The following is a 13,035-nucleotide window of genomic DNA, read 5'->3' on the forward strand; positions in this document are numbered from 1 at the left end:
TACGTGGGTGACGACTGACGAGCATTTGTATGTAATCATTGTGTTAAGAAAAGGTGCCTTTTTTTCTCAGTTTTGCGTACAGTTCGACGTTTCCTCGTTCGGAGTATACACACGCTCTCTCCTGCGCTTTAAAAAAGGTCATTGTCTCTTTTCTTTTTTTTTTAAATTAGAGGTCGAAGTTGAAAAGAACTTAAAGGTAGACTTTCAGATAAAAAAGTAAAAAAAAAGGTCTTTTATAGTCTATGATGCCAGCAATTTATATATGGGTCAACAGATGGGTTAGAGCAATATGAGACTACCTTGTACTCCTTGTGGGAGGTACCTAACTGCACAAGGAATCAAATCTCAAGTCATACAACTACTTATAACAGAGAAGGTTGACATTGGACAAAAAATAATGCTTCTCTTGCATGACTGATTGATGTTTCGCTTCATGTTGTTGGTCATGTTTGGACTGTTATAACAGCATATACTCTGCTGCAATGCCTCTTTGTCATGTTGCTGGTTTCTTTTGAGCTGCTGTAGCAGCATATACACTGCTGTAATATCTCATGTTACTGATCATTTCAATGATGTTATTTTGTCGATAATGTGGCACTCTAGTTTTTTCTTTTGTACTCTTTAAGTTTTTAATTGCAATCCCTATTGTAAATCTGCATTATTTCAATATTTAAAAAAGGGCATTGCTGTGAAACTTTTTAAGTAAATGCATTACTATTCACTCTTTATTCATTTAACTTTCTAAATGCTACCTTTAAAATAAAAATATTTATTGAATTCTCCTATAAGTATTAGGAGAAGAGCATCAGTAACCACTTCTCCTTGCTCACCCAACCTCCCAATTAGGAACTTTAAAGAAATTAAAAAAATGATAACCCCACTTTATCTCTAGTAGTTAGAATTTTTGGATTTTAGTTGGAGTGCTACTTTTTTGGTATATATAGCGCACGACTATTGACACATTTGTGCAGAAGTATTGACCATGTTTAAGGTGGTTGAAGTGCACGCTTATTGGGATATGTAGGTATTAGACAACACTTTGAAATGACCATTTTTTTTACTGTTGCACACATAACAAACCCCACAACATGCGACTTACTATCCAAAAGCCAAAACAATAGCTATAAGCAATTAAGTTGCATATAGAGAACAAAAAAAATCCTCAAAATTTGATGTACCGTTTAGGATTTGTGGGTGGATCTATAGGTGTGTGAAGTTAGCAATAACAAAATGCTGGAGCATTTATGCTTATGTATCAATCAAAATAGTTATTAGAGGAATATAAATTGGATTAGCTATGCAAAATTTTGAGGTGGTTGTAGTGCATGATTATTGAGGTTTTTATAAATAGGCATCGAACACCACATCTAAATGACCACTTTTTGACCTTTGTGCACATAATGAATCATCTCACATTATTTGTACTTACCCAAAAGCTGAAACACAACTTTCAACTCTTAAGTCACATATGAAGAAGACAAAAATAAATCGTCAAAATTTGATGTACTATTTAAGAGTTACTTAGGTTACATGGAATTAGTTATAACAACTATTAGTAATCTTTCCTTAATTGAAAAATTAAATTTCCTCAACCTTAACCTAAAGCTTATTCAATGAAATTTACATATCTACATTTAACTAGAGCAATTGATAAATAATAAATTGTAATGTGTATATTAATAAATATAATAAATAAAAAATTTAGTTTTATTAGTGAAGAATAAATTAAATTTGATATGACATTAAAATGTGGATAGTCTTAGATTAAAAATAAAATGAGATAGTTTATAATTTGTTTAAGAATTTTGTTTACAATGGAAAATCAAGTTCTCAAATCAAAGTCGATTCTATGCTCATAAAAATGTCTTATATCTATAGATTTGATTTGGTGAGGATTTCTATTCATTTTGTAAGAATATACTCTTTTAGTTCAACTCTAAGAAAACATTTGAATAAGTAATAAGAAAAAAACACTTCTTAATGATGCATGTGCTCTTAAAATATCAAAGGTTAAATCTACATTTGATTCCCTCAATTTAAACTTGATTGTAGTTTAGATCTTGTTATTCTTCTTCCTACACAATAAGATGTTAGAATTTCGAGTTATGGTTTAAATGTCATAACTATCTTTTAACCATCAAAACAAGGTAAGAAAATCAAGATGAGAATGAAATGTCTATGGATAGACATAGTAAAAATAAACTTAAAAAATGAAAAATAAGGATGAAAGATATAAAAATTTGTCTAAATAAAAGATAACATCAAATATGAAAAACTTGACTATGTAGACATACAAATATATCAAGACATTCTCTCATAATAATGATAAGAAATAACACAAAAATACAAATTTCATCATTACAATAGTAAATTATACTTTACTAATTAAAACAACGAAAATGCTTTAAAAAAACATTTCACACCTTACATATTAATATTTATTAATTCAAATATTAAATATTAAAAAAAAAGACTAATTTTGCAAATTATTGCAAATCAATTAAGTTTAATATATAAATAAAAATATTTAAGAAAAAACATTTAATTTTACAAGCAATTGATAATGTATTTGGAGTTGTTTGGGTCTCACCAATTAGGTGGTAGCAGGAAACTAAAATGAACCAAGTTCGTGTTAGCCATGCATTAAATGTGCTCAAAAGATTTAAGAAAAAACATTTACATTTACAAGCAATCAACAACATATTCTAAGTTGTTTGGGTCTCACCAATTAGGTGGTATCAAGAAATTAAAATGAACCAAGGTAGTGTTAGCCATGCATTAAATGTGCTTAAAAGATTTAAGGAAAAACATCTAATTTTACAAGCAATCATAACTATTTCGAGTTTTTGGGTCTCGCCAATTAGATAGTAGCAAGAGATTAAAATGGAACCAAATTAGTGTTACCCACACATTAAATGTGCTTAAATCTCTTAGAAGTAATTAGCCGAGCCGTTTAAATGGAATTTTACAATTAAAAAGAATAATTTCTTCCGAGTATACAAAGCTTGACGAATACAATCGCTTCAAGAAGCATTGTTTATAAGACCAAACGTTGGCCTTAAAATACAATAAATATTCAATTACTTTGAAAGAATCTGCAATTTACATCTCTCCTTTTTCGACAATATATACAAGATCTCTACATAGCATTCCCACTAATTCGGGGGATGGTATCATATCTCATACTTAACCTTGGATAGCTGCCAAAACTCTGCGCTTGTCTTGTCCGATTCATGAAATAGAATATATTTAACTTTCTTTCACAAAAAAGTCAAAAAGGTACAACCATTGAAATATATGCATCTAGTTTGCCTTAAAAAATGTCTACACTAAAAGTTTTCTTTGTGAAATTCAAACTTGGTAGTATTGGATTTGTAATTGAAATCTTTAGCTAAGGCCTTTAGTTCCTTTGCCAAAATTAATGGTCCACAGTAGAAAACCCCTGCACCCATCAAGCTTGTCGTTATTAGAAATATTCGATGTAAATAATTATGATTGGAATTAATGAATAGAGAACAATGTAAGGTAGCTGCAACGTTCATTAATAGTTGAATTATCTGAGATCCATGTGCACTCTACTTAAATATTATAGTTCAATAGTCAAAATAAATAAAATTTGGCAAATAAAAAATGATTTTGTGTAGACTCTAAGCAAAATAAGACAGACAGAGATGTTTTAAGTCAAAGAAAGCAACATTACCAATTCTGGCGCCATTATGCGAAGCAGCCACATTTGAGAAGACTTTCCTCCAATTCGGTCTTGCAAAGTGTGTTTTGACCTGCATAATAATAATAATTAAGATTCTGAGTCTTGGGGAGCACATGTTATGGTTCCTTTCTTAAAGTTTAAAGAGAATAATAATTACCCTGGTTCCTGAAAGAATATCAACACCATTCTTGGCATGATTCAGAGCTTGTAGCATTGTGATCAAAGCTGATCTCGCATCTCCTTCTTCATAAACACTTGTCAAATAATTGTGCATTTCTATGGCTGCCTGGAATTTACATTCAAACTTTAGTTAGTTTTTCTACAAAATAATTTCTGTTAGAATAATTTGAAATTTACATCCAAATTTTAGTTAGTTTTTCTACAAAATAATTTCTGTTAGAATATTTTGAAGAGAGTGTATGATACCTTGTGATCTAGCCGAGCAACTTCATTGAGGACACCCTTAAACCAATCAAATGAACCTTGCTCCCTTGTGACCCAATAGAAATGAGCAGACGTGGGACCTCGAGCCTTCTTTCTTTTAGAGCCACTCCACTCATTACATTGCTGTTCTGCAATCTTGGTATTATTTAAAATGTCCTTGAGAGCACTAATGAAAGGAGTAGCCCCGATTCCAAGGCCAATCAGGAGGACGACGTCATATTTCTTATAATTTTGGGCTGGAGCTCCGTAAGGTCCATCGATCCTAAGCTTTGGAAACCTGCGATTTTTGCCCATCGTGCTATTAATTTTTTATTTCTTTCAGATTTAGATTCTGTTTTATCATCAATAAATGTACGCGGGGCTTATTTTAAAACTTCTCATAACTTGGACTTTTGGTGTGGATATAGTTGTATACGTGGGGAACATGGGCCTAACTCTGGGTAATAATTAAAAAAGAGACGACCCAGAAAACTAGTACGTGATGTTGCAAGATACCCTAAATTAGGCTATTTCTAAGGGAGCACATTTTTCAAACGCAAAGTTGTCATTGTATAAGTCAAATTTAATAAAAAGGTAGCACATTCGGAACTCAAAAAACTATATCCAGATACAATGTAGGAGCTAGGTAAAGTTTTTATACAAGCGCATATTTACAGTAATAATGATTTAAATGTTCGGGAAATATTCAAAATCTTTTCTCAAAAAATCTCTGTCGTGAAGGATCTGTGTAAGTATATCATTTTTAATTAATAAGATGTTTGGCTAATGTAAACACATTTCTATTTATATATTAAATGATTTAGTAGTCAAAAGAGAAAATTAAAAAATAGATTAGAAAAACGAGTTGAAAAAAGAAATTATATTTCATTATTATAAATGGAAAAGTCAAAAAAAACGTAACAATCAATTCTCTGTATATTATGTTATTTGGTCATCGAAAAGGAGCCCATTTAAAAAAAATGATTTTTCTTGTTTACCGTAATGTTGCGTCATTTGGTGAGATGCGCTCTGCTCTGAGAAGGCCACTTTTTCCAGCAAGAGGTGGTTTCATTATCTATCATAATTTAAACATTTTGTAATTAGAGCTTAATATTAATGGAATGGAAAATAGCGTGAGGTGGACGGTAGCTAAAACAATTACCTCTGAAAATACTCTCCTCATTTCGAGGGTCCAATCTCCAACTGTTCTGATGTGCACGCTTATGTATTCATCGTCAGGAGCAGAGGTGATTGAAAATGGATGCCTATAAATGAAGAAACTAATTTAGAAAAATTGAGAAAGTAATTTTTATGTGCAATTGATCATATTGTAAACAAGGTTGTGCTAGCAAGAGGGATGCCTATGAATGGAAAAACTATTTTAGAAAAATTGAGAAAGTAATCTTTTATGTGGAATTGATCATATTGTAAACAAGGTTCTGTATTTAAGAGACTACCATTCAAATGGGGAAATTCTGGGGCACTGAAGAAATAAATACATTCCACTCTTGTACTTGAAGCCTTCAGGTTTAGACATGTGCAAAGCTAGAACATTTCCGGGATAAATTGCAGCCTGCAAAGCCCCCAAAACAAAAATTACATTAATTATTACTTGTAATTGCTGCTAAAAGCTCTGATAAAACAGTAAAAAAATGGCAGAACATACAACCTTTACAATATTGACGGTATATTTGCCTGCTCTAAACGTTCTTAGCGTGCGCTCCCCACAGTATAAAAGCAGAGGAATGGCAATATACATCCAAGTCTGCGCATATAAACTAATAATTATGCTCAGATCCTTGGATTTCATTCATTTTTAAGCATTTAACACGCGAAACGTATTTTTCTTCATATTTATCAAAGGATTTAACGTAAAACGAAACGTTCTTACCGTTTTACGCGTCCAACCTTTGGCCAAGAAAAGGAAAATGGAGTGAACAATAAGCAGGATGTAAACCAAGACAAAACAATGATGCGAGTACCAAAAGGCATTAAATCCAGTCAATCTATTAAGATGCCAGGGAAGCTTTACTAAATTTCTTCTGAACCAGGAGGTTGCGAGTACGAACGCGATCGCCATCAGAACAACCATAGCAATGCCTGTTATTCCTGCTACACTTTTTAAAAAATACTTATAATCAGGCTTTTTATTGCCGAAGTATTGCTTCAGATAGAGATTATAGTTCTCCTCGTTGCTGCTAACAATCCTTGGAAAATCACAGGCTAAATGATTCCCGACGTGAAGGAGAACGCCTACAGCAATGGCTCCAGCGATCGTCTGCATGGATTTTTAATTTAAACAATAGATCAACATCATTTTTAGCTGTAATTTTTAGGCTGGTATGCTGTATTTAAGATTTATGAGAGAAAGTATACTTTGAATTATATTTGAAGATCAAAAACCTTGTGAAAATTGATATTGTCGTCGAAAGGAATAATGGATCCTAAGAACGTGGAGCGAAGCCATGTAGTGGTGTTCCTGCAAACGGGGAGCAAAATGAGCGCCATGTTGAATTTGAGCGTCTCTGCACTTGCTTTGGCTGTACACAAACAGTATCCCATTACTTTGAAAGCGGTTTTGTTTCTGTACTGTATGAATTTCCAAACGAAAAGCACAGTCATAACGGCGAACCAGAGAACCATCACCCACGCCCGCTGCCAATTCTCGTCCACTACATATTTGGCACTCTGCAGTAATCTTTGCATCGGATTCTTCTTTGGAACAGCCAATGCATCTGTCAAGTTCCGACTGATGTCAGTGTGACTTTCCTTACCGTAGGCTGAGCCTTGCAGCAACAATGTTTGCAGTTGCCATAGCTGAAAGAGTGTTTAAAACACAAAAATGTTAGGCATCCACAGTCGTAATAACTGAAAGAGGGGTTTCTGAAAAGACCGTACATGGAAAAAACGCTTCACAGTTCATAATATTCGGAAAAGAGATCTTTGGGATTTCTCCTCTCATGTTCATTGAGAAGACTCTTCATTAGAGCAACCAAAGCTCCAAAAAAAGATGTGTACATCCAACCTAATTTTTTGTTTAAACTGAATATTTAGCATTTAAATAACAGTTATTGAGGACATCAAAGCTCTAAATAACAATTAGCCACCTGTTCACTGTTTGGCCAGAATTTAGTTGTTATTTAAACATCTATACCTCCAATGAAAAACAATGTGCGGTTTATTTTCAGCCAAATTTTGGAAAAGCTTAGAAAATTAATATAAGCTACCTCAATGTAGCCCCTATTGTCTGGATCCAGCTCTTCCATTATCAAAGCAGCATACTCTTCTGCTCGTTCCTTAATTCTTGAAAGCTGGTTCGCCGATGCACTCAACATGATAATCTTTGATTAAAAACAGGTAATTTAATTATCAATTTGGCCAATTTCCAGCGTTCATATGAAATTTTTTTAAATAGCGGGATTTTTTACCTCTTTAACTTCGTCTTCTGATATTTGTCCGTCGGCATTTTTATCACACCTGTACACATTTCGATCTTACTGACCGTTCGTATTTTTCTAAAAGAAAATTATAATATGCACCAGTATTTTCAAGTATGTTGAGAGAAGCTGAAGCATAAAGCCTCCATATCCATCCTAACGAAAATCCACAGGAAAAGAACCTAAACTTGGAGACTTTAGTTCCTGGAATCTAGAGCAAATCTTTACTGTAATATGTAATTTGCTGGAATTCTTAATGCACAAATAGTAGTGTATTTTGCATTTAAAATTTTCACTTTATTTTCTTACATATCAAAGAAAATTTGCAGTCGAGAATCGAAGCTTTGATCAGAAATTTCCAAACAGAAATTATGAAGCTCCTCCTTACTAATCGACTGCGCATGTAAACCACGCCTTCGCGTCAAGGTGTCAAAAAGCTCCAATGCAAACTCCTTCGAGTCTTTCATGCCTGTTTTAAAACGAGAAATCAATCACATAAATAAAGGGACCAAAATTCGATGTCTGAATCGCATTGAATTCATGAAATCCCCAAACCCCACACTCATACACACACAATAAACCCCAAAGCCACACAATATTCATTACCAATGCAAGCCCCGAAATCAGCTCTGGAAAGCAATTCATCTGACAAAGCAAGCTTCTGAAACCGCGCTTCAACAACTTTCCAAAACACACTAAAATCTGCATTTGCATTTGCAAACATTTTCTCACTCGTTTCACTTATAAATCTTAATCCGTGCAAAGCATTTTCCGCTCCAGATTTCTGATGGCCGAGTAATTTCCCCCTAGGAGAAGCCCGGGGAGGCTTAGCAGTCCCATTCACAGGGCTTCCAACCGATAAAACTTTAGAGCCAACAGAAGTCGCAGTTTTACTCAACTTCTTCGCCTCCGTCTTGACAAATTCCTGAGAAAAGGTCTTCACCCTCCTAAGCTCATGCGAAAGATTCTTCACCGCCTTCAATTCCTCCAAATTTTGCCTCAATCTAGGTGAAAATATACCAATATTACAACTATTTCTCTTGCCAAAACCATCCCACTCCTGCTCATTCAAAAGACCACTCCGATCATTATCAACATCCAGCATCACCGCCTTCAATTCTCCCAGAGGCTGCTTCAATCTAGGTGAAAACAAACCAGTGTTACGAATATTTTTCTTGCCGAAACCATCCCACTCCTGCTCATTCAAAAGATTATTCCGATCATTATCAACATCCAGTACAATGTCGGCTTGTTGACCAGCTTGCGCCATGATTTCATCCAGCTTCATCGGCCAGTAATGATTGTTATCACATTCTTCAATCCCTAAATCCAATGCAAAGCTCCTATTCTTTGATATTTCATGATCGGCCTGCACAGATGCCATAGTATTTATCACACTTACATTCCACATATTCGCAGGGGCCGATGACTCGTGGCGGGATTCGATACTTGGACGCCCCATCCCCAAAACGCTTAGCTTAGTTTGCTCTCCTTCATTTGTTCATTCTTTCTTCGTGTTCTCTCGGTTTGTCCGCTCATGCGAAAATCGCGAGCCTAATCGGTGGCGCGTAACCGACTGTGTCGGTCACTGCTACCCTCCAAACAAATCGACCACGATATAACGGCACCTGTATGGCCTTCCAAGAGACGTTCTTCAACTTTCTCTCGTATTTGACAGCTAGACAAGTGTCGGTTATGTTACTACTGTTTACAGCTCATATTTGTTTCAATTTTTAAATTGTTTGTTGGTTACCACTATGCACGTAAAAGAAACAGGCGTGCGCCGACTTCAATAAAAGCATAAAATACTGAATATCACATAGGGGAAAGGACCCAATAGTTGAGCATGTATCAATTGTTGTGAGGGTTGTTGATACCTTTTGTTCCAAAAATTGAACAAATAAAACCTATTGTTTGAAACAAAAAATATCAATTTTTGTTAGGAAATGTACCAACAGTTGTTAGGAAATGTACCAATAGTTGTTAAGAAATGTACTAATATTATAAAAAGTAACCAATCAGGTGATGCCATGTCAGCTGCACAACTATTGGGGTCTCTTTTGCACGCCTATTGGTCTCACCTTTTTTTGGGGCTGTTTTGGACACCTTGGCAAAAAGCATGCTGATGTGGCATCATATTTGATGATGTGGTCCTGAAACCTTAGTTATAAGCAGGGGACTTGCCAAGTAAGCTGCTATAAAAAAATCGGAGTGATTTGAAATTTCCAAGTAGGATTTTGAGAAGCGCGAAGTTAGGGTGCACAACTACTGGGTCCTTTCCCCTATACCGTTCTACCTTACAAGAGTGCGTTTCATTTTTTATTTTATTTTTTTGTATTGTTAAATTTGCGTTTTTTGATTTTTAACTCACGGCCACGTTTCATTGCCAACTGAAATTTTGGTTGTCGATCTAACGTATAATGCTTGTAAAGGAAACCAGAGCTTTCTTAAAGTCTTCTCTTTCTTTTTCTATTTTATAAAATATTAAATTCTTAGGGAATCTCCTTGGATCTCTAAATATCTCACTAAAAAGGAAAGAACCTTACATACTAGCTTTTATATATATTTTATTTTATCATATATATGGATAAGGATAGTGGCCAGAAGAAACAAAAACACCACAGTTGTAGGGAATCACATATGTTTGCCTTGGTCAAATTGCTTCGAATCTGACTCTTCGAATACCTTTCCCATTCACCATTATCAGAGGTTACTTGTAAACAATGTGACTTTGTATCAAAATACTTTATTTGTTTTTGTTTACACAAAATATTTTATTTTATTGTGGCTGCAGAGAACACCTCTCGACGTAATTACGTTGAGAGATATCTTTTTCGAGGTATCTAGTAGAGTTTAGGATAAAAAATTCTAAAAAATAGGTGCCCAGATATTTATATATATATATGGTTTCAAATTTTGCGATGGCTTTAATGATGACATTAGTTGCATGCAGGTTGCTCTGTATTGCAACGGTTGTAGGGAATCACACATCTTTGTCTTGGTCAAATACTGTTTCGAATTTGACTCTTTGAATACCTTTCTCATTTAACATTATCAGACGTTACTTGTAAACAATCTGATTTTGTACTGGCCGAGCATTTGTTTTTGTTTACATGAAATATTCTATTGTGTTGTGGTTGTAGAGAACACCTCTCGACGTAATTACGTTAAGAGATATCCTTCTCGAGGCACCTATTAGAGTTTAGGACAAAAAAATATTAAAAAATAGGTGCCTTGAGAAGGATACTTCTTAACGTTATCACAACGCAACATGAAAGACAGATGATTTTTATTGATATATAAGGATGTTTTGAAATTATTCTATATGAAAAAACAAACAAATAAACTCTATTACAAACAAGATTCTCTTACAAAGTATTATAATGAAATAAAGAATTGATATCAAACTCTACAATAAAGTAAAATGATTTTTATCACTACCTGTAATCAATAAAATACCAGATGTTTCCCCACACTCGCAACAAAATCTTAAACTAATTATCAAACAACAATTTGAAATTTAGGCCCATTAATGAGCCCCTTTGGGTTGATCCACTTTAGAGATCAAATGCATAAGTCTTATGGGAAAAATCAAAGAAAGGGCGGATCAAAATCAATTTTGATGGGGTGTTGAAAGGAAATCTTGGCCCCTCAGGTGCAGGATGTGTTGTCGGGGACGAAGATGGAAATATTCTTGCAATTAGTGCCCAAAAATTCGAAGAAGGAACTAACAATGAGGCAGAAGCTCAAGTTGCAATTCTTGCAATTAATCTAGCATCACGATTCTCAATCTCAAAACTTCAACTTGAGGGCGATTCCTAGGTGATTATAAACTTAATTGTTAAGGGAGAAGCACAAAATTGAAAAATAAGCAAGTTTATAAAAGTTATTAAGTCCAAATAAAATCAATTTCAAGATTTTAAAATTTCTCACATTAATCAAGAAGGTAATAAGGAGGTGGATCTAAACTATTGAACTAGGGTTGTCTTAATAGAGCAATTAATTCGATTGAATGGTGGGAAGACTTTAGAGATTTGCAACTTGCGAAAGGTCTTTCCAAGTGTGTGAAGGCAAGACTAGAAAAGAAGGTTGCATGAAGCAGAGATTAGCATGTAGTACGTCGTTGTTGGGAAGATCTTCAAGGACCAAGTAAGAGCATCTATAGATGGAGGTGACATATTTGTGTGGAGTGGAGGAATTGGTCTGAGTAATGATAACATCAGTTTAAATGAGCTTATACAAGGTATTCATAACAATTGGTAAGGGAAGAATTGGAGTTTGCAATGGAGATCTTGATGGTAATGGCACGGCCGGGTGAAGGTTTCATCACAAAAAATGGGGAATGGGTTCCAGATGCAGATTTTGTGTGCCATTGAGGTTGTTCTTGATATGGGCGAGGATAGTGATAGAGAAACACGGTGGGCAAAGGCACAAGGAGGTTAGAACCTCATTAAAGAGTATCTCCGCAACTGGGAAAAAATGGAGTAGTTGTGTGGGGGAGAAGACCAAGAAATTAAAACAAAAATGTCTTCTGCAAGGAAGATTACTGGATAAGCTACAAGATGCCAAGTGATAAGGAGTTGAAGCAGTAAGATATTTTGCTAAATCTGATGGTTTGTCGAGCAATAAGAAAGAATTAAATTTTAGTGTTTTATAGTTAATGGTTTTGGTATTATAATAGAAATATGTGAAATTTCTGTTATGGGTTTGTAGTAGAAAATCCATTTTTGAAGGGCTCGATGTAATTTTGAATAAAATCAAACTACTGATTTATAGAAATACGATGTATTTTTATTATGTAATCTCTAAATATTATTAATACAAATATACTTTTATTGATAAAAATAAATAAATTGAAATCCAAAATATAAAATTTTCTAAGTCTGCAATCAAATCTCTGTGCAAAAATGTAAGATGCGGCGTGGCATATCTAAATTAGTTACTCCACAAGAAGAGAATATTTGAGAGGTCTGAGGAGATTTTAAGGCGTGCTTAGTCACATAAGAAATCTTTGAAGAAAGCAACCTTGAATACACAAAGATATAATAAAGCCCTAGTTTTGATGGTTTTCCAATTGAATTCTATCAAATTATGTGGAATTGTATCCAAAAATAATTTTCATATGCTCTATTTAGAAGCTCTTTGAAACGGTTCATTAGGTCCAAATATCAATAAAGGTATGATCAAACTTATTCCCAAGGGGGGAAATAAGGATACTATTGCTAGTTCGTGGCCAACTACCAAATTAAACACCTCCTATGAAATCATTGCACAAGATTTGGATGTCAAAATTAAACATGTTGTTCAAGGTATTGTGATAGCTGAGCAAATAGGATTTATAAAAGGACTATATATACTTGACAATCTACTTTTAGCTTGGGAGACCATTGAATGAGACCGACAACCAAGCCAAAATGCTTTAGTGGTAAAGTTAGATATTGATAAAACATATGTGTAGTGTCTTAA

The 13,035-nt window shown here is 34.2% G+C and overlaps 1 protein-coding gene across 2 annotated transcripts; it reads right to left on the bottom strand.

Moving 5' to 3' along the window:
• Window positions 1-2,952: 2,952 nt before the first annotated feature.
• Window positions 2,953-9,154, bottom strand: LOC131059719 (respiratory burst oxidase homolog protein F). Of its 2 annotated transcripts, none has more exons than XM_059216990.1 (14): window positions 8,176-9,154; window positions 7,879-8,038; window positions 7,561-7,609; window positions 7,360-7,443; window positions 6,536-6,949; window positions 6,024-6,410; window positions 5,802-5,897; window positions 5,590-5,705; window positions 5,295-5,397; window positions 5,131-5,207; window positions 4,136-4,430; window positions 3,867-3,995; window positions 3,701-3,779; window positions 2,953-3,442 (listed from the first exon to the last, which is right to left on the bottom strand). In XM_059216990.1, exons 1-14 carry the CDS (start codon window positions 9,029-9,031, stop codon window positions 3,330-3,332), a joined length of 2,958 nt encoding a protein of 985 aa, XP_059072973.1. In that variant the 5' UTR covers window positions 9,032-9,154; the 3' UTR covers window positions 2,953-3,329. The 2 variants fall into 2 exon arrangements, with proteins under 2 accessions (XP_059072973.1, XP_057848724.2); XM_057992741.2 differs by having other exon boundaries at window positions 7,360-7,473.
• Window positions 9,155-13,035: the final 3,881 nt, after the last annotated feature.

Source organism: Cryptomeria japonica, chromosome 3 (genome assembly GCF_030272615.1).
Source record: "Cryptomeria japonica chromosome 3, Sugi_1.0, whole genome shotgun sequence".
Classification (NCBI taxonomy): Eukaryota; Viridiplantae; Streptophyta; class Pinopsida; order Cupressales; family Cupressaceae; genus Cryptomeria; species Cryptomeria japonica.